The following is a 27,200-nucleotide window of genomic DNA, read 5'->3' as shown; positions in this document are numbered from 1 at the left end:
AAAACATTATGCACAAATACACATACAAAAAATGTCAACTAATTGTTGACCAACTACACAAACAATTTCCTAATACAATTTTATACATAAAGAAAAATCCTGAATGCATATTTAAAACAATTTAAGCATGGCTTCTGCTACTGTGTTTGCTGCTACATCATAATATCTAATAGGGTTAGAAAGTTTTGTCTGCCTTGCTGCTGACATGACCTCTTTATAGCATTCTTTCCCACTTGCATGTTAGTACATAATACTTTCAGAGAACACATGTTGACATCATCAGACATGAAATGCACTAAGAACTTTAAAAAACCCAGAACCTCACTTGTCATTCCCATTTAACCCAACTGCCCAAGAAAAATACTACATGACCACGACTTAAAGAATGTCATCGTTAACACCTCACTTTGGGTTGGGGTGATTTTAGTTTCAGTTTGAACCCCTCCCTCATGGCGCTTGATAAAAAATGTGTTTACTCAAGCACTGATTTTAAAAATGTTTTAAACTGAAAATAAAATGATCCTAGCCCTGTTCAGAATGTAGTCAGTGCTTGTCAGGAGTCTGTGGCTTTTTTGATCTCACATTACTGCAAAGCCACACAAGAGTATAGAAATAAAGGGCTGGATATCTACCATGGCTCTGAGTGAGAGTGAGTACAGGTGGAAGGAGGCCACATTTTACACACAAATGCAAACACACATATCTCTCACTCTCTCCCCTTCCAGTAGTAATGGATTATCAGCTGTGGCTCTGCAGGCAACACTATTATACATGAAAATGACATTTGGATGTATATGTCAACACAGCATTTGCAGTCACAGTATGATCAAAGATCCCTTAGATTCTCTGCTGGGTCTAGTGTTTAAGGAATGGATTTAACCGTTACGTTTGTCTCTGCAGTAAAAAGTGCACTTGGTTGTTTTGACCAGCACTTTTAGTATTGTGAACTCGGGTGTCCGTCCCCACCAATTGACATATTTAGATTATATGGCTGCTACAATAGCTTTGTGTTTTGTTATTCTTCACTAAAGACACATAAACAGTAGTTTTTTACTCACGCACATTTGATAATGAAGGCTGCTTGACATATTGGTCCAAATTTTGCTGCTCTTATTCGCTGCAACCATAGTTGTGGTTACAGTCTGCGTGATTATGACTTTTCATTTCATTTGAGCCAATGGCAAAGTCCCTCTGACTCATATTAGGTTGCTATAGCATTCCAGATCATACTCATGAATCATTGTACACAACAAGCTGTACAAGTGGCAATGTAAGACCAATTTCATGTAATTTTAAAACCAATGTTGGTGAAGAACTTGGACAATACCACAACATGAAGAGAAAGAAAAAAAATGTTTTTCTCCAAATACAAAGAAAAAAATCATCAGTAATACCGTGTAAATATTACTATATGTTCTTGATAGACAGACGCTTTAAAACATGTTTTGGGGTTTTAATTTTCATGTATTTCATTTTTTACAAACTGTCATTTAATCAGTGTTTATATTATTGACCTCAGTTACTGCACTTTTTTAGTTTCCATGTAAGGAGAAAAAGTATATCTTTCAAAAATGTTTAGAAGCTGCTATTGTCAGAATGGTGATCTGAAACAAACTGAATGTTATGATATTCGGTCGTTTGACTCCCTGTGTTGCTATTAGCTTTCCTGTCATTAGTGTTTTATTTGTATCTGGCTATAGATGCTTCTTTTCCTACCTAAACTGACCTTGCATTAGAGGTTATCAATGAAGTAGGGAGGTATTGTCTTTATGAACGATGAATCCATCCATCTGTCCAACATCCATACAGGCCCCACACAACCCCACCCCCACACAAAAGGGAAAAAAAGAAGAAATAGGGTACACATCAACGCATAAAGTGTATTATTTAAGGTTTAGCTAGACTGCAAATCAGCTTGTCGTCGTTTGCCCTGATTTGTGTGTAATGCATCCTTTAATGTCAAGGGTGTAGATTTTGGCAGATAAACCAAGATATGTCAAAGAGGAAGCAAACGTTTAAATGAAAACAATCCCATTAAAAGGGACTCATGCCATACTTTGTAACTTTTGCGAAATATGAGTTTTGTAAGGCCGTTGTGAACGCTACATCAGCAGATTGTATCAAAACATATAAAGCCCTGGTTTTTTTATTATGTTGATAATATCAAATTATATGTAATATTAGTAGGCCTACTTCTGATACTGCTGCTTTACATTGAACTGTTACCAGTGGGGAGATGCATGACCTACAATAACTACAGACTACAGTGACATGCAGTACTGTGGTTCATTATCTGCCATTGAGGGCACTGGAAAGCCATTCTAGCCTTTTGAATGGATGAATCCGAAATATTTCATTGCATCCTTTCCTTCTTTCTATAAACAAAGATAACCTGATAACAAAGATAACCTGCTTCCAAGTACTTTGACTAACTTAGAAATATATACATCATTAGTCAATGTCTCGATACCAAAACAACTGATCATTATTACTATCAGAAAGGCTACAGGATGACACTGCATGTCAACTTGAAAATTATATTCTTAATATTGGAGGTACCCATTAGCCATAGCTAACCAAGATATTCATGGAAGGAAGTAAGATTACGCATTGGATGAGGACATCGCCTCTCTACTGTAGTCATCACAGGATCCCTTGCTGTACCTCATGCCTGTAATGTTTGCTGCCTCTATACTTTTGGTATTTTAGTGACATTTTTGCGTCTCGTAACAGTGGTGTAAATAGTAGAACTATTTATTGAGAGTGTTATACTTTTTTAAGTTATATTTAATGTCCATGTAAGTTATTTTTTACATTGTTCTTATAAACAAAAACATTATCGGTTGTGAGTCAAAGCTGTCATTTTGTCTCCGTCATCATGCTCTGTTGTGTTCATTGCTGTCAAGCATTGATACAGCACACTTTAGGCTTACAACCACACAAGAACATGTCTCATTGGTCATTAAGTGTAGATGGACACTGCTTGCATCCAATGAGAATCCATCACATGTTCAAATGTTACTGAGTGCAGTGTATCTTTTTTCCCCTTTAAGACCAGAATGTAAAGTTTATTTTTGTTTTTCATTACTTGCTTTTTTTTTTTTTTAAATGCACGCATTAGCCATACATACAAGGCGTTGTGAAAAGAGAACCAAGTATATAATGGTCAAATACATTAATGCATAATATAGCAAATTGCGTTTTGAGAGACCAGTGTAAGGCGAAAGGAATATATGTACACAGCCAGCTGAGGACAGGAGAAGTGGCAAAGAGAGGGATCAAAAATGAAGGGAAATAAGGACTGGATGTCAGAAGGCAGTTGATGGTGCCCCAGATAGAGTGTTCTTGGATGGCGGAAAAGTAGGAGCAGGGCAGGGAAAGAGGTAGGGATGGGTGGGCTGCTTTTCCTGGCTTGTCCAGCTATTTGTCCAGGTGTAAAAATGTGTACTCACAGAGGCTGCCCCTGGGCTAGGGGTGGCCAGCACTGACTGGCATCAAGCCGAGGCCAATGAGTCAGTTCCTCCTGGGGGTGGCAGCCATCCCTTTCTGGGACTCCCAGCGCCCCCTCCCTCACCCCTCCACCTCCCCACTCCTCGACACACTGCCTCATCTGTCACTGTCAGGTATGCCTGCGCAGGGCTGCCAGGGTCAAGCTGGCCCTGTGAAAATGAGAGAGGATGTTTGCCCAGCTTACAGAGCCTTTTGAAGTTTTGAAGTCTGAAGGAACACAGTTCTCCTCACCTAGAGCCTACGCTTATCACATAATATGATTTGTATAGCAGTCTTTTTTGACAGGCTTTGATACCTCTCCACATTTTCCATCAACAGTCGCTCTTTTGTTTCTAATTTAACACCTGGATGTTGTATTGCTTGTCTAAAAATGGCAGAAGCAGTGTGTCTAGCACATTACAAAGCGATGGGGAGGGTAAGAAAAAGTGTCTGAAGCCCTAATATTTTTGCTCAGATCATTGTGGAGAAAAATACTGATGTGCCATCTTGTTGTAAGACATTTTCCTTGTGTATTGTAACACATGAAGTACCTCTCACAGGCCTCTGGTTATAGAATGGTCCACTTATGTTCCTAATCCCTCAATAAATAAAAAAGGTGAATTGTCCTTTTTTCTAAGTGGGAAATACAAAAAAAGTGTATTTACATATTACGTGGATATCTAGTGGTATTACGATGTTTCGTACCCGATTGCTCAACAAATATATTTTAAGATGTAAATAATATTATTATATGATGATTGTATTTGCAAACCATGTACTAACTGTTTGGGAGTAGCTCTTGGATTGATTTTTATCATAACTATATACAAAGAGATGAACCGTGAATATGTTGTGCATTGTGTCAAAGTATCACCTGCAAGACATAAAAAAAAAATTAGAAAAATAGACCTGTGATGCTTTACCACACCACTCGCTGTCAGCATTTATTTGTTAATAATGGCTTAGTACAAGCACTGTTGTCAGTTGTCTAAACCATGAATTTATCCATTGAGTCATGAATTATTTATTTGTTGTCAAGATGAATAAAAACACAATTGTCATTTATGCATCTAAGGAGTCTGTTGGAATTGATCCTCTCAATCAAACTTGACCGGTCTTTGTTATGCATTGACAAGTTTATTTCAAATGTCTGCAAAGAGCTTTCATTTCTCCTCACTCCATACTGTATATTGTCAAGTCTTATCCCAATGCCTTTGTGTTTGCTGGGAATTTCACCAACACTGTAAAGGTAGCCATCAGACTCAGTAGTCCCTCCCTCCCTCTGATGGCCTCCTCTCTCTTTGGTTCTTACACAGTATGCACTTTTTCAGGCACATATACAACAGATTGGACTTTTATGTTTAAGTCGATATTTCTCTCTGTTTTCACAGTTGCAATTATATATATTTTTGGTGCTCTGGTACATGGCAAAACATGTCTGATGTGTACTATATTTTCATAAGGAAGAGTCATAAGATCATCATGTTCATTTTGCTGTCATTTATTGTGTAGAAATAAAACACTGGTTAAAGTGAACACAATCTTGAGTGTGGTCAGTTCTTTGAAAGTTTGTCATTGCAAAAGTGTGTCCAGGTTCATTTTGGAGCTGCTTTATGATTTATTTTTAACTACTGTGTAGCTTTAAAGAGTATACTTCTTCTGTAAGATCCATAGTGAGCCCTATCAAAATGCAAAAAGTGCTGAGGTGGTTTTAAAAGAGGAGCTCATTCTTTAAGCCGTCATTGATACATTGGCATGGAAATGTGAGTGCTGTTCCTGGCACTCCAATGACGTTAATGGCCTAATTTGTGAGAATGAACATCAAACTACTGATTTTTAAAGTGCAGTTAATGTTGCATGACTGGAAAGAAACTGGATCTGAGCTTAAAGGAATAGTTTGTTGAGGGAGATGGAAAAAGAAAATGCTTCCCAGCAGCTCACATGCAGAGAGTCATAGTCACCTTCAGCTAATGATATAAATTAGAGTTATTCATAGGGGATGGCTGTCTGTTCGTTCAGTGAATGATTTCCCCCTTTTCCAGCTCATTGTGAATATGTTTCAGCTGGATTATGTGGTATATTGGGTAAAACTTGGGAAAAATAGCACTGCACTGCATTGTAAAATTACTCAGTTAAAATCTGATTACAGTTATTTTCATCAAAGTCTCATTTTGTCATCATGCTGAGTAATTGTAATCCAAATATTCCTGTACTATTGTGCAACTTTACTCTAGTGGTTTGTACTGTGGGGGTTTCTCTCCTCTGAGTTCTTGTGTCAGTTCAGGATGGACACATGAGTCATGTGAACCACATAAACTGATCAAACCATGTCAGATTAAGTTCATAACAAGACTATCCAAGGTGAAACCACATTATTCTCTATGCTGCTATATGTTTGTATTGTATTTGTCAAATTGTGACACAATTGTGGTGCTAGATTTACAAATGTCATACTAATCCATCCAATAGTTGGAAGTTAGCAATACATATACAGTATCAACTAGCAAGGGGGCACTTAGTACAAATCTACTCCAGGTGTGTCTGCAATGGCTGCTGCTGTATTGCGTGATTGAATAAATATAACCCACAAATGTCTAACCCCCTGTCTTGACCCCAAGTGTATTGGAAATGTTTTTTCTTAGCATTTCTCACACTACAGATACGCTCTCACTTTAATTTATGCAGATGTCTGCACCAGCTCTATACTAAGACTTTTTACTGCCTTTTTTTCTACATTCTATACTAAGTTTTTAAAGATTAAAGATTTTTTAGTCATATTATACCATGTTTCTTGTCCAGACGCTAAACTGAGACTTTTTAATAAAACAAAATTTGACATAATATTCTATGACTGTACATGAAAAATACTATTCTGTGACTTTTTTTGACAGTCTATTGTTTGAAATTATTCGACAGTCTATACTATGACTTTTTATGACTCATGTAGAAATACTATACCATGCATTAATTTTCCATGCTATACTATGACTATTTATTAATAGATTTTTTAACAGTTTATTTATATTTATATTTTAGACATACTATACTATTACCTTTTTGACATTCTTTATCAGATTGTTCTTAGAAAAATTATGCAATAATTTTGTTATGACTTTTTCGACATAATATACAGTACTCTGACCTTTTTATATAAGGCTATACTAAGACTTCTTATGATTTTTAATACACGCTATATTGTGACCTTTTGATAACTTTTCATGACTTATTTTCCACAAGCTATACAAAGAGTATTTTATTTTTTATTTAACACAATATACTATGAATATGTTCAACATGCTATACTACAATTTTATTTAAACAATTTTTATCGACATACTATACTTTGATATTTTTGTGACAAGTTATACTATGGCTGTTCTAGGACTTCTTTTTTTTACCTACAATACTATGATTTTTTGATGACTTTTTTCGGCATAATATACAATGACATTTATATGACTTTTTCCAACATGCTATGCTATGACTTTTTAAAGATTTCTTTCAACCTGCTATAGTGTGACTTTGTCATGACTTTTTCCGATATGCTATAGTATGACTTTTATGTATTTTGTAGTATTCTGTAATACATTTTTAAACATACTATACTATTACTTTTTCAATGTACAATACTATTACTTTTTTATGACTTTTAATGACATACTACACTAAGACTCTTTTAAACATACTATAAAAATATTTTTTTAGACAAACTATACATTTTCAGATAAACTGTACTTTTTGTGACTTTCTTTTAAACAATTTGGCAATTTTTAAGTTTTTGGAGAACACGAAAGATTTAAGACAAATTTTGACATACTTTAACAATTGAACAACAGTCACATATTGGGATTCGAACCCCGGCCGCCTAGGTGTGAGACGAATATCATAACCACTAGACGATGTGGGAAGTTTATACCATGGGCACTTTTTGAGGTACTTCAGTATCACTTTTTCTTATCAAACCATAACATTACTTTTCACGAGATATTATGATATGACTCTTTTTTCGACATACTATACTATGACTTTTTTTCAACTTTTTCGACAGACAATACTATGACTTTTTTTTATTTTCTTTCGACATACAATATTATGACTTTTTTCGACATACTATACTATGACTTTTTACAACATACTATACAATGAGTTTTTTCGACATACAATATTATGACTTTTTCTGGCGCACTATACTATGACATTTGTTTGACTATTTGCGAAATACTATACTGTGTTTTATTTCGACTTTTTTAGACATACTATACTATGATTATTTTTTGTAATACTAAGCTATGACTTTTTTTCACTTTTTTCAACATACTATACTATGACTTTATTATGACTCTTTCCAACATACTATACTATGTATATTCTCAACATACTATACTATGTATATTCTCAACATACTATACTATGACTTTTTTCGCCATACTATACTATCACTTTTTCTTGACTTTTTTCGCCATACTATACTATCCCTTATGTATGACTTTTTTGACATACTATACTATGACTTTATTCAACATACTATACTATGACTTTTCTTCGACTTTTTTCAACATACTATAATAATATACTATAATACTGATTGATGTCATGTGATTGGGGCAATCTGATTGGTCTACCAACCTATTTACGAACCCCAAGTTCTATTTAATGCATGCATCATCATTTCCTTGTAAAATAACCTGATGAAGGTCTACGTACCGAAACGTTACTAAAAGATATTTATACGCAAGTGAAGAAGACAGTGTGCAGGGATTTCTTTCGTTCGACATACTATAATATGACTTTTTTTTTTTTCAAAAAAGTCATAGTATAACATGTCGAAAAAAGTCATAGTATACTATGTCGAAAAAGTTTGACAAAAGTCAAAAAAAGTAATATTGTCATAGTATAGTTTGTCAAAAAAAGTCCACAAAAAGTCATAGTATAGGATGTTGAAAAAAGTCATAGTATAGTACGTCGAAAAAACTCAACAAAAGTCATAGTATAGTACGTCGAAAAAACTCAACAAAAGTCATAGCTTAGTATGTAGAAACATGTCGGAAAAACGTCATAGTATAGTATGTAGAAACATGTCGGAAAAACGTCATAGTATAGTATGTAGAAACATGTCGGAAAAACGTCATAGTATAGTATGTTGAAAAAAGTTGAAAAGTCATAATATAGTATTTCGAAAAAAGTCATAGTACAGTATGTCTAAATAGGTTGAAAAAAAGTCATAGCATATTATGTTGAAAAAAAATCGTAGTATAGTATGTCGACAAAAGTCATAGTATAGAATGTCGAAAAAAGTCATAGTATAGCATGTCGTAATAAGATACATAATTGTCTGTTGAAAGAAGTAAATAAAACCTCACGGTAAAGCATGCCAAAAAAGTCATGAGAAAGTCACAGTGTAGCATGTCGATAAAAGTTATGGTATACCATGTCAAAAAAAGTCATAGTATAGTATGTCGAAAAAAGTAGAAAAAAAGTCATAGTATAGTATGTCGAAATAGGTTGAAAAAAAATCATATATAGTATTTCGGAAAAAATCGTAGTATAGCTAAAAAAGTCATGATGAAGTCATGTCGCAAATAGTCATGGGATAGAATGTCAAAAAAGGTCATTAAAAAAGTAGAAAAAAAGTCATAGTATAGTATGTGACCATGACTTTTTTATAGATTGTTTTCCATATGCTGTATTATGACTTTTTGAACAACTTTTTTTCGACATGCTATACTATGACTATTTGCCATATGATATACTGTGACCTTGTCATGATTTTTCTTTTTTTTTGGACTTTTTTATAGATTTTTTTCAAACATCATGACGTTGTTGTCATGCTATTTTATGACTTTATTTTTACCTCTTTTGACATACTATACTATGACTTTTTCGACATTCTCTGTTCAACCTGCTTTTACTTTATTACTTACCGTATTACTTTTTCCTCCATTACGCTCATTCATACACACGTGGTGTGTAAAGCATGGCCTCCATTGTGTGTCTCATTCCCCCTTTAAATAATTGCTGACACGCTGCCAATGTGAAGCCTTGTGTGGCATAACCATTCACGTGACTACGTCCGCCATCCTGCTCTCTCTCCCTCTTTTCCCTCTCTCCTCCACCATTGCGGAGTCTTGCGTGGCATATCCACTCAGGTGACTAAGTCCTTTATCTTGCTCTCTCTCTCTATCTCTCTCCACCCCCTCCTCAACACACACACACACACACACACACACACACACACACACACACACACACACACACACACACACACACACACACACACACACACACGCACACACTCCCCTCACCACATGCTTGTTTGTTGTTTTTACGTTTAGTATGCTTCTATAATTGGTGTTTGTTGATTTATGATATTAGTGATTTATGATCAGTATTGCTATGATGAAGTTTAAAGAGCAGTTTCTGAGATTTTTTTTTTAGTAAGTGCTCAGATTCAACCATTCACTGTTCACTCCATAAAGTGCCTTATGCACCTTAACTATAGACATTTTAAGTGAACACTCCTTTTGAGACTTTATTCACAGGTTGGTTAATGGGCCCTGATGTCAAGGTTTGGCCCCGTTATTATTAAGCTATGTTAGAAAATGCTATTGATATTAATAATTCTGTTAATACAAAAAAAAATGTTTATACTTGCTAATAACCATTTGCGATTTTCTTTTAAAGACACACTATATCATGATATTTTTATGGAATACTATTTCTTTTTCATTACTTTATTTGACATAATACATTATGAAAGTTATCATGGCATATGACCGTATTACGAGAATTTTAATAGCATAATATGCTATGACACTTTCTTGAAATTCCCTTGCTATAAAAACAAAACAGTAATAGTCATGACAATTTGGAGAGCTTCACAGAAATGTTTTACTAATTATTTGAGGGAAACGTTAATCTGCATATATGGTAAACTAGTTTGCAATGTATAATGTTTGTTGGGGGTATTTAAATGATCCCGCCACTGACTTTAAAAATAGGTTTAAAGAAATGCTTAACAGCTTATCAATATAATTAATTCCAAAACTTAAATTATCACTTCATTATAGTGATGAAAGAAAAGTCTTCTGATTTTATATACATTTTTAATATTACACATTCTTCAGAAAAGACAAACAAAGCCACATAATGATACGTCTTTTTTTTACAATTTAAAATGTACAATATAATAATTTAATTTTATTATTATTTTACAATCCATATAACATGAGATGTAAATATTGAAAAAAAGGCATTGTTTATCTTCATTAAAACAATATCCATGGCTTTGAAGATATGACATTGAACTGAAAAATAAGAGGATTTAAAGGACCACAGATCAGACCACTACAATCCTTGATACACAATTCAGTGTACAGTATCTCACAACTTTACAGTTGGCTCAACACAAACTGTTCGTTTACCTGTAAAATTATCATACTATTATTCCTACGATAGTTTCTATGAATGCACATAAATTAGCAAACATCATATTCTCCTTGACAGGGACCTTATTTTTACCATATTGTGACTGTAATGTCATGTCTAATACTGCTCCTCTGTGTATTATGCCACACTCTTTTTTTTGCAGAACCTGATGGCTTCTACCATGATGACAAAAGTTCCATTCTTCTGATAAGTTTTAACTTATCATTAGATTACAAACATACTGACCTTGTAAAAATCATTAAATCTAGCAATATAATGTGTTTTTTTCAATATCAATAATAATACAGTTGCTGTGGTTAGTTATATACCAAAACCCAACAAGTTATGTAAAGCATTTACTTTAAAGACTTCAGTGTGGCCATAGCATTGTATTATTTTTGTCTTGGATACATACTTCATTGTTCAGGTCCATCTCTAGTCTGAGAAACACATGTCTTTTAAATCAGTGAATTTTCCATAGTAGTTATTGTGAGTACTGTAGATTTAAAAAGAGATTATGACAAAAGGATTCTTAGAAATCAGTGCTTAGTTAAAAGTCTATGAATGAATACCACCCACTCTGTCTTTGCATAATTTCAACAAGCTGATAGACTATTTGTCACTCATGTTACCACACTAAGCCTTGCTATTTCAATTGAATCTATCAAATGTAATACAACACCTTCGAAAATTGTTTCTCCATAACTCATTTCAGTCATGAAGAAAAAGCTTATTTTCTTAATCAATGGGAACTTGAAAACAAGAAAGTGATTTTTAAATGGCTTTAACTCTTGTCAATTTCTCCTTTCAAAGGAACCTAGTAAAGGCAAATAAGTTATGTTATTGATTATTTTTCCTTTTTTTCTCTTAAGTGTTCCAGGTAAGCTTCAAAGCACCAAAAAGGAACTACAATATTACATTCAAAGTATTTAAACCAACCAGTTTTTCTCTTGGCTGAATTATATTTTACATGTTCACACTGCAGTTTCTCACTGATATGTGCAACCACTGGCATTTTGCTCCAGTTTTTTTCTTCTCTGTTTTACAATAAAAGTAGGCCACACAAAAATGTGTTTTTTTTGGTAGCTTTAACACAATGTCCAGTGAATTCTGAGGTTTTTTAGGCTCTCTTGGTTTTTCCACCAGTCACTTGAGAGACTCTTGCTGCAGAGTGGGTGACAAGGTTCATCAATCAATGATGTCATTTTGCAGGAAAAAATGAAATCGCACCGCCGCCATCTCCAACTCCTGTCTCATCGGAGTTTTGTGTTGCTGTATGTGTTACGCTGTACAGAAATGAGCTTTTCCATGCAGGTGGTGCGACTTTCATGTAAAGAGCCATGCCATGTATTACTGGGAGGTCGGCCCTCTTCACTCCGGCAGTAGAAATACGCCATGGTGTCGGTGCGGCTCTGGATGTGGGTGCTGCGCAGGAGAGACCGGCAGTAGTGGCTTATCTTTTCCACCCTATGTAGTATCAGGTTGGCTTTCCTATTGAGGGAGAAGACAAGAAAAAGCTTAACATCATCACACAAATGTTATTTATTTTTATCACATCATCATTAAAGTTTCTCTCAAGTTTGAGTTGACATCCAGAATTGAGACATGCAGAGGCCAAAAGTGATTTCACCCTCTTCTTTCCTGAAAATAATAGCACTCATTAAAGTGATATACTAATCAACAAGTATAAAAATCTGACTTATTGCATTAATTATAAACAGTGCTTCTAAATATGTACCAGATGATACTTGAAAATCATAATATCATGGAAGTTGTTTATAAAACTTTGTTGATGTGAATGCTGGTATGTGTGTTCCGCCCAATAACAGAAGTTTATTTTTGTGTTTATTATTGGACATGTTTTGGATGGATAGGAAAACAAAAACAGACACAATTTCATACCAAAGAGGGCACCTTAAAATTCACTATGCCACCTGATCTGCAAAAAAACAACGTAAGTGCTGTAGGTTCATTTTGAGCCACAAAATCAATGAAGATACTCAAAAAAGAAATTCAAAAATAAAGTTAAAAGAAAATGGCATTGTCCCTCTCCGTCACTCTGACAGGACTGTCTGGGTGAAAACCATCACATGCAATTGCATCTTGAATTGTCGGGAACCGATTCTTTTAAACTCTACATTATAGAGGTAGAAGTCTATTATGGGAAACAAGGAATTTCGTCTGCAGGTCCAAATTCTTCACAACATGAAGGAGCGTATGTCATTTTAGCTCAATATAAAAAAAGATACTTCACAACACACACACACGCACGCACGCACACACACACACACACACACACACACACACACACACACACACACACACACACACACACACACACACACACACACACACACACACACACGCACACACATGCATCTATTGCATACAAAAAATAAACCAACAGAATACATATACAGTTTAAATTTCATGATTGTTAAGCTCATACGGATACTGAAATGAGAACAACAAATGTAGAGAAGGGCAAAAATTCCATTTGTTTTGAAGAGCAGTGTCTGCTGAGCATCAACATCTGTCTTTAGTTAAGCAAGGAGTAGAGACATCCTTTTTACTTATTTGCTGAAAAAGGGGGGGGGGGACATTTTCTCATTTCCCTTAAATTCTTATGTCTGAAACAACGGAATACCAAACACATAATCAAGGGGGGCTTGCAGGCATGTGAACTATGGACAAATTATACACGTTTGCCATTCATGATGACAAACAAGGAAATTACACAAAAAGAAAGAAAATAAGACTTAAAATATCATTTCTGCATAGCCTTCCAGGTTGCAACTAAGGCAACTACTAAGTAAAAAAAATGGCTTCATCTGATTTAAGCAACCGAATCCCGAAGTAAATGATTTCATCACAAACACAGCTTTAAAGGAACTGAAAGCAACAAATCAAAGAGTCTGACTGAAGAATGTTGCAGTACAAGATAATAGTTGTGTTTACAGTGAAGGTAAATAAAGCAGTAACCATGTACTTCAGCATGTCCAGAAAACAATATAATTATGAAAGGAGCTCGTGTTCAGTTGTAACAAAGCTCCTGGACATTTCGGGGCTCATAGGATTCTCGGCTTCTGGAGGAGTTCTGACTTTGCTTACGTTTCACTTGGCCATTCTTTTACCCTTTAAAAGGCACCACCAATAGAGCCTGCTTGTAAATTACCCCAACGAGCCTCAAACCTGCCAACTTCAGGCAGTAAATAATCCGTGCTCCCTCATCCAAAAGCAGCCCCCCCCCCCCCATAACTGCCCACACACAAACACACCATGTGACCACCCTGATCCCCATATTAAGTCCCCAATGGCAAACCCTTGCCTCCCACCCCCCTTCACCAATCAGAGAGAAGCATAATCTTTCTACAAACTAAAATTATTCAATAATTATTATATCATTATTTACGGCTTGAAATAAGTGCTTCCAGGCAGTGGGGGTGGACAAAACAAAACATTTTTCCTTAACATAAGATTTCTTGTTGCTATTATCAGCGCTACACCAACTTCCTTGTCAGACTTGCATACATTAATGTTTTTGTTCTATACTTTTTTAAAGTAATGTTTATGCGTCTTCCTTCAGGGAGCTTCCCTTCTCCATGTTTTCATAATGTCTCAATGATTGTTCAGAAGGCAAACTATCAATGGGGTTGTCACTATTAAGAGGCTCATGGTTGAGGGGATGTCGGTGTGGCATGTCCAGGACCCGAAGGAACTTTTTGTGAGAAAGATTAGGAAATGGAGTTTGAAGGTGAGTTAGTGTTAGCTGACCATCACATTTTGTATTTGACTTGGCTGCCACACACTGTTTTGACACCACCATGGTTATGCGAGGAGCCCTCTGAAACCATGGAGTTTTCACGATGACATTCCCACTATCTTTCCAGAAGAGGCGTTTTGGAAGTGGGGCAAAAGGAGGGGGATGGGTAAATTGTGTAATAGTGCTCCTGGGTGCAGGCAATGCCAAAACAAATGGCCTAATGGCCTTAATCTGGCCGGACTAGTTCAGACAGCTTTGGCTTTCGTTAAGGTCTAAGGAACCTTAGGTTAACTGTTGATCCTTAGAAAACACGAAAACGTAATCAAAGATTACAAAAGCAATTGGATAAATAGTCGCAGACTAGAAAAAATTAGGACATTTCTAACAAGAAAACCACAGTAAAGTGCTATCGCCCAGATCTTCTCACCTGGGGCCCAGCTCATCCTCACTACGCCAGACAAAATCACCAAACTTCTCATAGTGGGAATTGTAGTGGTGCTGGACTCTGTATAGCAGCGGAGGAGGGATCTCCATCAGTGTGTTGTAGGCAATCTGCTGCTCCTTGCCACTGGTGTAGCCATTATACAAGTTGTACACCTTGTCTGCTATCTCTGTGGGGAGATAGAAGATAGACAGAAGAGCTATACAGCGGTATGAGGGGAGAGATGCAATCTTATATGAGTGAGGAAAGCAAATAAGCAGATACAAATTTGTTTTTGATAGAGAACTTCTGCGATTTAGTACTGCACTTCGATAAGGTTAGGGGACTTGCAAGACATAGATGAAAAAACAAGGATGTTGAACATTGTAGTCCCTAATATGGGCCAAGCCTCATACACAGTAGATGCTACCCTTCCCATAATGCAACTGGAAGTAGTCTCTCTGCCTGGTGAACTCCACATGATTAGTACATTTAATTTGACAAGTGGAATAAGTAGAGTGCACCCTATGTTAATAACCATATTACGCAATCAAGGATGTCCACATTATGAGGGTACTTAAAAGTTGGAATGAGAGAAAAAGACCAAATCAATAGGTGAGAGTACCTTCAGCTCGGCTGTCATCCACCATTGGACAGGATGTTCTTACTGAGACAAAGCTTGACTCAGAGTGGCTGCCTCGGCTATCCACTGCACGGAGGGTAAACCTAAAATGACAAAAAAACAGCAGAATAAAGTTCATTATTTGTGACATCACAAACTTAAGTAAGAAACAGGGCCAGAGGCAAGCAAGAAATTCACTGAAAAAAAGTGTGCAGGCAATTACCAGCGTACGCTTGACTATGACACTTAAAACATCGACTTTACCTTTGATTGTCACTTTGATATGCCGAAATAGACATATGCTGACAAAGCCATAAAATAGTGTATTTTTTACAGGTTTGCAGGATAATATGCTGGTCTTGCGAGTTGACATTTGATCATATAACAATACACTGACATCACATACTTTTTAAGAATACATTTTGGGAATAAGGAGCCAGGAATTGTGGGTTTTATATCTGAAAATGAGTGCAGCCAGTACCACATCGGCAGAGGAGACAGAAGTAGAATGGCATCTGGCTCGACACCAAGCACCCTATAAGGTCAAAGTTTCTTTGTCTGAAAATGTCATACATCAGAATGTTTGGGTTCCATGAGTTCCACCACTCTGTACCGTAATAAGATACCACAGCAAACAGTTCAAGACATTGCAATAGGAGACAAGACACACGGATAAAATGTAACGCATGTCAAGAAATGTAAGGGCACACAGCACGGAATAGAAAACAAATGACCTTTAAATGTCCTTTTGAAAATGCCAATCTGTGTACTTCTGAATTAGAATAAGTACAAGGAGAAACTCGTCATATTGAATGTTAAAAAGGATTAAGGGTGGAACTGCTTAATCCATCAATATCCTGCCACTCTTATGAACGCACACAGCTATTTGCTGCTGCTCTCTTGATGATGGTTGAACTTTTAACTTGCCAATTAGGCTCTATGTGTGACCATGGCAACCACAGAAACCACACCAAGGTAAATGCAGGAGCTGCTTTTACTGTTCTCCATATGCCCTGAATCACACACCCCTTTACGAAGCAGTAAACAAACATATCGATTGGAAAAGGGTTAAAACATTAGCTTTTATGTTTGTTCAGCCTAACTTGACATATTGTGTCATATAGCGAAAAAAGCAAAAAAGCCTATTTGGCTACATGATGAGTTTAGACTAGGTGGCTAGCAGCAACCTGTAGCATATAGGTACATGTTGCCAGTCAGTATTTGCAGATGTAACTTTAAGCAAAAATTCTACATTTTGGAAATTTTGTAAACTATGAGGACAAGATTGATACCACTTAAATAAATGGTAAATGGACTTGCACAATTATAGTCTTAGGACCACTGAAAGCGCTTTTACACTACATGTCATTCATCCATTCACACACTGATGGCAGGGGCTACCATACAAGGTAGCACCTGCCGTCCACGACTATCTAAGCATTAACACTCCTTCACACACTAATGGCACAGCCTTCGGAGCAATTTTGGGGTTAAGTGTCTTTCCCAAGGACACATGGACATGGAGGGAACCACTGATCTTAAGATAAATCTTCTTATGTAACTTTCATCTAGAAGGTGAATAAGTTAATTGACAAAAATGAAAAAGATATAAATAAAAAATTATAATTGCAAAATATTTGACTTTTACATCTTATGTGCCACAATAATGTGGATTCAATTTGTGAATGACAACACCAAAAACGAAATAATACAGGGCCTGCACCCTCATGGTAAACCCACACAAGTGATATACATATTTTGGCTAATCAGACCTCTTCTCTGTTCTGCCTGGCCGTGTGTAGACTGCTTACTGTCCTATTAGCTTTGTTTCACCTGTTATGGCAACAAATGTAATCATTGTGACTTCACAAATTTCCAACATTGCTCCACCAAATTTCAACCTGAGCAGAAGTCTAAAAGAATATCTGATAAACATGTTAAATATAACCGTAACAATGAAGTATACCATAAATAATGCATTTGTGGTTAAGGTTGTTTTCTGCGTGACTTTTGCCTTGAAATAAAATTTAAAAATGACCCTGACTCCTGTTTTTCTGAGTGCAGGGAAAGTTTTGAAAAAAAGCTTACTTAGTATTGAGAAATGTTTATTACTAGTTATGAAAAACGGTAAGCTTTCAGCAGTATTTCCACATAATTACCACTGTAAAAACAACAGGACGACAACAAGGAAACCACAAAACTCAGTGAGAAAGAATGAACCACAGAGATGGCATTCCATTGCTAAATACTTTGAGGAATACATGGAAATAAAGAATTTAGGATATTATTGTTGGTGCAAAACTTGCTTTTCATCCTAAAAAAACATTTGCCATGGGTTTTGTGAGAGCTGTCCCAATGTTGTCATATTATTGTTTTGTTTGTAACATGACCTGTTTGGACATAGCTGACATAGTTTGTCTGGTATTGTTATTCAGCAGGGGTGGATGCGGTATTCCCCAATAACCTCACAAAAGACGCACAGGCATAACTGGCTTCTCTGCCCAGCAAAACAATGCCGGCATGCAACAGTCACACTGTTTAAATTATGTGGCCACATAACGTGCAGATGGATACAATGAGGTGGGAAAGGGGAGGGGAGCAGGAGGACGACGAGACAGGAATTTTATCAAGGCAATTTGTTCAAAGTTTTGTTTGGGACCCAGAATGTGAGATGCCAGACTTTTATTGCTGTTCTTTGGTTGTTTAATTGGTTGGCATCAATGAGAGGTACTGTTACCTCTTCCATAGCCCCTACAGCAATTACAAGATTGTTATGTATACTAATGAATAGTTTTTTAGACTTGAGATTAAAACTCTCAGATTTAATTTTGGAGATTGTCTTTTGTTTGGGTAAAAGAGGGGGAAAAAATGCTAATTGTGCAAAGAAATTTAACCTTTTACAGAAAATATGACAGTTTTTTGGGATCACAGTCATGCCAAGGAACCTTGGCCAGGTGTCCTTCAAACTCTAACCCTTACCCTAATTCATAGACACATAGAGTAACATTAAAGGGGGCTCGATGGACAGCCTGTAGTGTCTGAGCTCAGAAAAGACACTCCCTGATGATAAAGATCGCCTGGGAGAACAAAGGAACCAGCCACAGTCTGGCCTGCCATTAGAATGTCAAAACATCAAGCAACATAACTGGCAAGTCACACACAACCAATCTGGCCACCCACCCACCCACACTCACTCACACTGACACACATTACTTCATCTCTCTCTATTTTTCTATCTACATTGCTTGCATATAGCTCAGCACTGTCTATCCCTCTATCTAATTCCTTGTCTCACATCTATTCTAAGGCTGTCCGGCTGCTCATGGCTCCTCTGGAAGCGGCTCGATTTTGTCCCTGTGCCATAGTTTTGAAAGCTCAGCAAACAATGAAGTGGACAAATGGCAGATTAGTGTTTGTGTAAATTGACAATGTTGCCATTAAAGTAACCATTGTCCTCTAATTTAATGAGACAGTGGAGAGAAAGCCGAACAAGGGATGACAAGACAGAAAGCTCAGAGACAGACAGAGCAAGAGAGGAGGAAGGAGAGCAAGTGAGAGTGAGAGAGGATCAATTAGGGCAGTATTTTTGGCTTGCTGAGAGAAGCTAGGGCAGTAAGGGATGACTTTTCCATGACATCAGCATTTGGACACCCATCAGCAGAGCCAGTCCACAAATCAATCAAAGCCACATAGAATTTTCTCTCACTGCCTGAACATTTGTGGCAGCTTACAGTATCTCATGACTTTGATATTCTCAGATCTATGTGGCATTACCCTGGTGCAACAGCCCTAAACAAAAACAAAAAAATTGCATGACATGAAATTTCAAAAGTTCAAATAAATGCAATGATTTAAACACCTTATTAAAAGTATTCAACAGATTTAAGCGCATACTCCAGATATTATTGGAACTGAGATACTTTGAGAAAATTGACACAACCATAATTCCAACAATACTTTGAAACACAACTGACAAAATCAAGGCAAGATATGTATCTTTTCTGCTGTATATTATTGGGCACCTGACCACCTACTGCTGCTTAAGAAGTAGCATCTGATTGAAGGCCCCGGCCAACTCTTTTCCTATGCAAGTAGTGATCACTAGTTCCAAAACTTGCCAGAAGCCACCAGATGATGCCAATCAGCCATTTGCATATTGATGAGGTCATTGTGTACTATTTGCATGAAGCTTAGTGGTTGTGTTTAGTTGCTCATTGTGTGGACCTACATTTACATAAGTAATTCGTGCCATCTCGATTTTAATAAAGCCAGCTAGCCTACCAGCTTAACAAAGGTAGCAAGCAATTCAAAATAAAATGATGCTAATAATGCAAGCATGGAAACGTTTTAGTAAAACAATGAACTGTCTCTAATTAATTACTTTTTTTTAGCTACAAAGCATGATGTTAGATGTGTGCTTGTTCTGCCACCATGCACGTCAACATTCTCTCAAAAAGAACATACAAGGTAACCTAAAGCTAACTAACAATGGCTAATGCTAAGCCATACAGAATATAAAAGGTGGGAGATTGTTCTTTACTGGTAAAATGCAATAAGAGATAGGTAAACGTTTTAGGAGAAAAAAAACAAGATAAAGCATGAATTTAGGAGTTCAGGTTAGCATAATGATAGAAAGGATGGGAATTCAGACAATTTGGATGTCTCATCACCATGATGGGCAGCAATGCCTGCTTTGAGTACCTCAGTGCAGACCACACAGAGAGTGGTGTTCAGCAGCCACTACCCTGCCCGGCCTGCCGAGTGATGGCCTAGATTTGATGCTAGTCGCTGTGGGATCACCCCCAGTGCTTTCACCTGAACTGAATAGCCGTCTCCACCCCAGTTTTAGGGGGTTCTGTCTCAGAGGTTAATTTCTGGATTTCACTGTTGGCCCTTTTATCTGTGTTGTTTTCAAGATTTTTGTTACAAGCTATTGCTATCATTCTTTATACGGCAACAGGTTTTTAGAAAAGGCTGTTGTCGGTGCTACATTGGCTCTTGTGTGCGACCAATCAGCGTACACTTACGGTTATTTTTGTGATGGGAGAGTACTTCATCTGAAATAGGTGCAACATTTTTTCCTGATAGTCCAACAAGTTTATTGATATGTAGCCTGATGTTATCTGCAACACTCGAATTTCCCCCATGGGGATCAATAAAGGAATATAATAATAATAATAATAATAATAATAATAATAATAATAATAATAATAATAATAATAATAATATAATATTATTCTATACTTGATTTAGACTGTTAACTTGAATCCAGTATATTGGTTGGCCATTCACTTTTGAAATTAGTGCAACTTTTCACAGAGTAAATAGTATCAAGTTTGCAGGGGTACTAGGGGCCATAGCAGCTTTGGTAATGATCAAGTGTTAAGCCAATACCAGTAGAGGTCTTATCAGGCTCTTGATTAGGATGGCGGGGTTGGCTGAAAGCAGATGTGGCCTCAGACGTAATTCCGACGCAAATGCTGCTCTTATCAGAGAAAAACAACACTGAAGAATGCCTAAACAAAGATAACACTGCTAGCTGGAAATTAGGTTTTGTTGCAAGTTTTTGTTAGTGCAAGCTTGACTTCTACAGATTAAACTAATAGTTATTCCCAACTATTCTTCATCCACTGTCAAAGCCTGTAGGACACTCAAAATTGTGATTTTTTTTTTTTTTTTTTTACTTAACAGATTCAACTTGTATTGTTGGCATTAGCATCATCTTCTAGATATGACAAATGAGAAATTTGTATTTGATTTCATCTTTATTTTACTTTTTTACATGCTCAGTTACAAACACTTGACTTCTTTGCAAATATAGAATAGTCTGCTCTTTCCTGGGTGAAAACCTTCATGAGAAACTGACATGCTCATTAGTTTGTGACCACATATTCCAAAGTTAATGTTAGATTTTACTATTTTACTATTACAGCTATGTTGTTGGGGGACATTAATGTTAAATAGCTTATTGGCATTGCTGCATTAATCCATCCATTACCTTCACTCTGGGGTAAATACAAACAGACTACACAAACACACACTAACAGCAGTTGAAGACCTTGTTATGCCAATGTTGAGGTTCCCAAAACAAACCAAGGCTGCCAAATAGCAAAAGCATTATGAACACAAAACCTGAGAAAAAAGTAAAAAGCTGAGAAGACAGTGTGTTTCATGTGTCCAATGACAGCCACAACAACATCTGGCTCCTGTCTGGTTCACTGTCTGCTGCTCTTGCAACTTTGTTTCAAGATGTAGAGGGCAAATAGGGCTAAAGCAAATGCACATCACAGCAATACTTGATTGGATTAAAAACTATTTTCTAATCTGAAATGTGCCCCTAAATTGCCGTGAACGAAAATATACGCCCAATTTCAGTAGAGGGCAATCCTGTAAAACAGTCCAGCAATTAATTTAAAAAAATGTTTTATCGTTGTTGACACTGTTACAGAGACCTGATGGTCGGACTCTAAGGTTGTAATTAATGTTGCAGTTTGTTGATTTATTGAAATGTACAATGTAGTATGGTGCTTCTTTCTCCTCCTTGTATGTAAATGAGATTAACAAAATATAAGAAACAGGTTTCAGTGTACTGCATGGTAGTAAAGAACCACACCACCATGCAGCTGATATAACAATGTTTGTGGGACATGATTATGGTTATTACCATGCTTTTTCTGAAGACAACCTCTAATGGCGAATGGGGTAATCGCATTCACAAAAAAATCCACAATCAGCAACAACAAATAGACTTGGATGTCATAGACTGTCAATGTTTAATGTTTTAGGGTGATGGCTATAAGTGCATTAAATGACCTAAGGCAAGGTCTGTCTGTTACCTAAATGCACGCCAAAATCTACAGAGTGGTCAATTTGTTCTTTTAGTTTAACAAATACCGCCTCTTAACAGAGACCCTTCTGTATTCACTAAAACCCTGGTCTGCTCTGACCAAAGAGAACATAAAAGAACGGAAGCATCGACCACTTTCACCACGTTGAGACTAAGTATGCTTCCCTAGTTAACTCGACCCAGCTGTTGAAGGTAACAAAATTCACCCCTTGAAACAAAATAGCATTTGCAGTGGGAATTGTAGACACCAAAGGGAGTATGTGGTATTGCTGATATTTGCCCTGTTATTTTTGTTTAGGAAAGATGCAAACATGGCCACAACATAATGTTTAATAACAAAATGTCTTTATATGGTGATGGGAAACACTGAAGACATAAAAATGTGGTAAGAAAAACGAATTTCCAGCCGAGACCAAGATCATTGTCCCAGAATACTCTAGGTTCGTCGGGACAGGATTGTGCAGCTTTGGTGTAGTAATGCGCTCTGTGGTTACTTACGAGTTTTAATATAAACATTTTTAAGTTATAGCAAAAATGTAACAGACCCTCTTGTTCCCTCTCATCAAACAATGGGAACCACCACCCTCTTCTGGCAGTTCACAGACACGTTCCTTAACCTTCAAATGACACTGATGTATGAGGTGAATTAATCATGGCTGCCAAAATATATCTAGAGCCTTTAGAATTGTTGTCACTGAGGCGACCTTTGTCTTCCTCCACCTGAGAGATTGGCGAGACTTCCTCTGAATCCTCAAAGTCCGCCTACTCTACAGAAGTGGGTGTCAGTTTGGTTCAGTAGTTCATCAAGTCAAGGGCAGCCGTTCTCCCCTGCTCCTAACAGTCTTGTTGAGGCCCTTTCTCCACTTCCTGAATTGTGTCATGGTTTGCCATTACTTCTATGAAGCCAAACAAAAGTCTCTCTCCTGGGCCTCGCAAAACCCCTTCCACTCATTAACTTCCTAGACTCCCAGAGCTGAAGCACTTCAGGTTTCCTAGAACGTGACTACTGATTAAGTAGTCCCCTGGGTTAACCAAGTCTGATACTTTCCTTGTTTGGCTTGACAGCCTAATTCACAAGAGGTGTCCACCAGGATCTCCGGTTGCTACCACAATTGGCACTGGGCCACACTTACAATGGGCCGCTTAAAAAGGGCTCAAATATAACTACAATGTTGATCATGGATAACTTAAGAATAGGTGTTCTTGTACAAGATTTAACCCCTCTTATTAGACCCCGGTCCAGGAGTTTTATTCTAGTTCTAGGGAAGGATACTCTTCTTTGAAGATGCTCACTATATTGCCATTTGAAAGTCTAAGTAAAAGTCTGTCACCTGAGACCAATGTGCCTTAGTAGACCCAGCTTCACAATACAGCTCACATGGTCTTAGGGGCACACAAAATCCCTTACTATGATCATATGGCAATTATCCTCTGGCTTATAATATATTGTACTGTATATTGCTTCATTAACACACACATTTGGAACCATATTTTCCCCATAAGTGTAATATCCAATTTTCTATGAATTTTACATCCATTGCGATCTGGAAATAATTAGAGTCTCACCATTCTTCACATACATGTGCAGGAACCTTAAAACTATGTCTAAATTACCTACAACACAACACAATTTATGACTCATGTTTATTCATACGTAAAAACAACAAACAGCTACAATAAATCAGTAACTCAATTGACTTGAAAAACTTGGCAAAGGGCATCAGCAGACTTACTTGTAGAGACTGTCGGATTCCAGGCACTTGAAGACCACTGAGTATAACACAGAGTGGGGATGGTCTCCGGTCCTCTTCCCAGCAACAACACAGGAGGAACCCAAACCAGTAAATAGATCATCCACTAAGCTCAGAACTTCACCTTGTAGAGAGACAAAATTGAAGGAAATAAAGAAAAGAAGGGAGGATGTAATGAAGAAAGAGTGAAAAAGAAAATAAATATTGCAAAAGGTCACATTGGAAATGTTATTTGTACTGTCAAACCATCTGTCATACTTTATGCCAAAAAAGGGGGAAAAAAACATTTATATTTCAACATTATCTTTCATCTATTGTACTTAGCTAGAGAAAAAAATGTCACATGCTTTTGTTTCACCACATTATTTAAAAAGGAAAACAAATGTTGCCCAACATTAACTCAGTCATGAATTAATTTCTACATTTATCAATGATTGTGCTATTTGGTGTTATGATTTTCACCTCTGCCCTGTCTGATGGGAGCCATTTCTCCAGCACCAAGCCCGAGGCTAAATTAAATATGACTTTTTGCTGGCAGCAGCCCATACACACCACATTACACAACTGTAAGAAAACAGATTTATTTCCTTTATGGGCACACTGTTAGAATGATATCTCTCTGAGCACCCTGCCGTCTCACAAAACATTACTTTACAAGTTGTGAAATATCTTTCATGTCAGCTTACGGGAAAGGCGAAAGGCAAGCGACACAAACTTGTTCATTTAGACACACACACTTACATGATGCCAGTTTCCAGTGCTCATGGGGGTGATGGAAAAAAGAGGAAGCTGTCAAAATAGTTTAAAAGCACTCAAATGGTTGGATTCCAAACTATTTCTTCACATGGTAAAGGGCAGCTTAGTTTTAGCTTATGATACACGGGCCAACTTATAAACACAGGGAGTAAGTCTGGCTGGCAGGGCACAAGGGGATGGTAAGAAAAGGTTGCAGAAGAGAGGAAAAAGAACTGCACGAATTAATGATTTGACCTTTTCACGGAAAGAACTCTGTGTATAGGAGGTTTTCCCCTAAACACTTTCTTATACTGTTGCAGTGTTGCTCTTTCAAAGATTTTAAACATGAATCTCATTTCGATTCATATATTTAGTTTTTTCTGAAAATAATTTTAAAAGAAGTTGTTGACATAAATATCAGTGTCAAAATTTACAATTTAAAGGTTTTTGTTGTCAAATTGTCAAAAACTCATGTAGTCTCTCTCTTACTGTGTTTAGCTAATCTTTAGATAAATTCCTACTCAACGGGATTATTTTTGATTAAACAGACATATTTTCTTGGTTTGTCAACTGAAAATTAAGAAGTCAGATGTTTTAAATAATGACCACTTTCAGTACAAGGTCAATTACATATTAGTGAATATTAACATCCATATTGTTTTAGTATTGTTAAATGTTAACCTTAGCAATAGAGGGTTCAAATCACTAAGATTCAAACACTGTCAATAATTGCATTTCTTATGCATTACTATGTATGGAGCTGGTGAGGCCTTTCATTTGGTTTCCTTCAGGAGGGAAAACAGGACCATCTTAAAGTATGGAGATGACTGTTATTATTAATAGGCTTCAGGACAACTAGACAAGCCACAGCCTGGTCAACAATGACTCTGTCAGGTGGTGTGGTGAGTCCTATCTTCAATTTAACATATGTAAAACCAAAGACATGACAAATGATTTAAGAAGACCTGCCAACACACATGAAGTCATATTTATTCAGTCAGACAGTGGAATGTGTGGAATCTTTTAAATATCTTGGGACAATTATTGTATTAAAGAAAAAAAAAAATTGTTAAATTGTCTTTTAGGCTGAATTGTGGGTGACAGCTTAACCACGGGTACACCCTGTACACCAGACAGGTACAGCAGGTAACCGCCTCGAATTCAGATGATCGCTCACCCTTTGCCAAGTGATTTTTTCAGCTTTTTTCTTCTGGATAGCAATTATTACTCAGATTAACACTTTCTATTCATTCATATTTATTAATTTGATTTTAGAGGTTTAAGTGATTATTGAACCCTTGAGTATTTTATCATGTTTGTCTATTCTTTGTATTGTTTGTGAAATGTTAGTCAAGAAATCACCCTACATGTACAAATAAATTAAACTGAACCTGAAATGTTTACTGTGTTCTTTCTGACATAAGTTCTTTATTATTTGATGAAATACATTTTTTTGTTAAAATATCATTCAGTGGTGCCATCTGCTTTGTGTTAGTTATTAACATAACCGACAATAAAGTTTGCAAGGTTTACAACTGGCTAATAACTACAATAATTTCTTCTAGAAATAACCTATAAACAAAACCTACCTGCAAAAGCAAATATATATTTTGAGAAACATAATGCTACCTCAATACAATATCAACATATTATCAACATAATGAGGGGACATTTTTAATGAATATATCTGTAAAGTTTCAGAATGTTCATTCTGAACATATATGTAAAACATTTAATAACATGTTTCATATGTTGTTTTACGATTCGAGCTTATAACAACTGAAACATGATTCATAAAATGTTAACGAAACTCTAAGCAATTGATTAAGATTAGGGTACTATGGTGGTTACAACATTTAAATACTCAAAATATGTATTGCATAAAGCGCAGTACAGGACAAACATTCAATTTGTTTTAAATAATAAACCAAAACCACAATTTTACAATAACCTTAACCAAAGAGTTTTAAGAGCCTAAACCTAACTGATATGATTGCATTCTACAATATTCATTTGTGCTGGCTTTGTAAGACAGATACATAAATCTATACAAAAGTTTGCACCGTATTCTTCACTTTATTATATGAAAATCCCACATGAAAAATGAAGAACTGAAAACAAGCTGAATTGAAGGCAAAGGGTGGATA

General features: G+C 36.5%; 1 protein-coding gene across 1 annotated transcript in view; it reads right to left on the bottom strand.

Moving 5' to 3' along the window:
• Positions 1-10,633: 10,633 nt before the first annotated feature.
• The window catches only part of LOC129102063 (astrotactin-2-like), a 238,733-nt gene continuing 222,166 nt past the window's right edge, over positions 10,634-27,200 (bottom strand). Inside the window, 4 exon segments of the mRNA XM_054612005.1 lie at positions 10,634-12,405; positions 15,105-15,288; positions 15,724-15,824; positions 24,301-24,442. Of these exon segments, the coding sequence (XP_054467980.1) occupies positions 12,168-12,405; positions 15,105-15,288; positions 15,724-15,824; positions 24,301-24,442 (665 nt within the window). The 3' untranslated portion in view covers positions 10,634-12,167.

The sequence above is a fragment of the Anoplopoma fimbria genome, chromosome 14 (assembly GCF_027596085.1).
Source record: "Anoplopoma fimbria isolate UVic2021 breed Golden Eagle Sablefish chromosome 14, Afim_UVic_2022, whole genome shotgun sequence".
Taxonomy (NCBI): Eukaryota; Metazoa; Chordata; class Actinopteri; order Perciformes; family Anoplopomatidae; genus Anoplopoma; species Anoplopoma fimbria.
The sequence above is the reverse complement of the archived record's forward strand: the minus strand, read 5'-3'. Positions and strand labels throughout refer to the sequence as shown.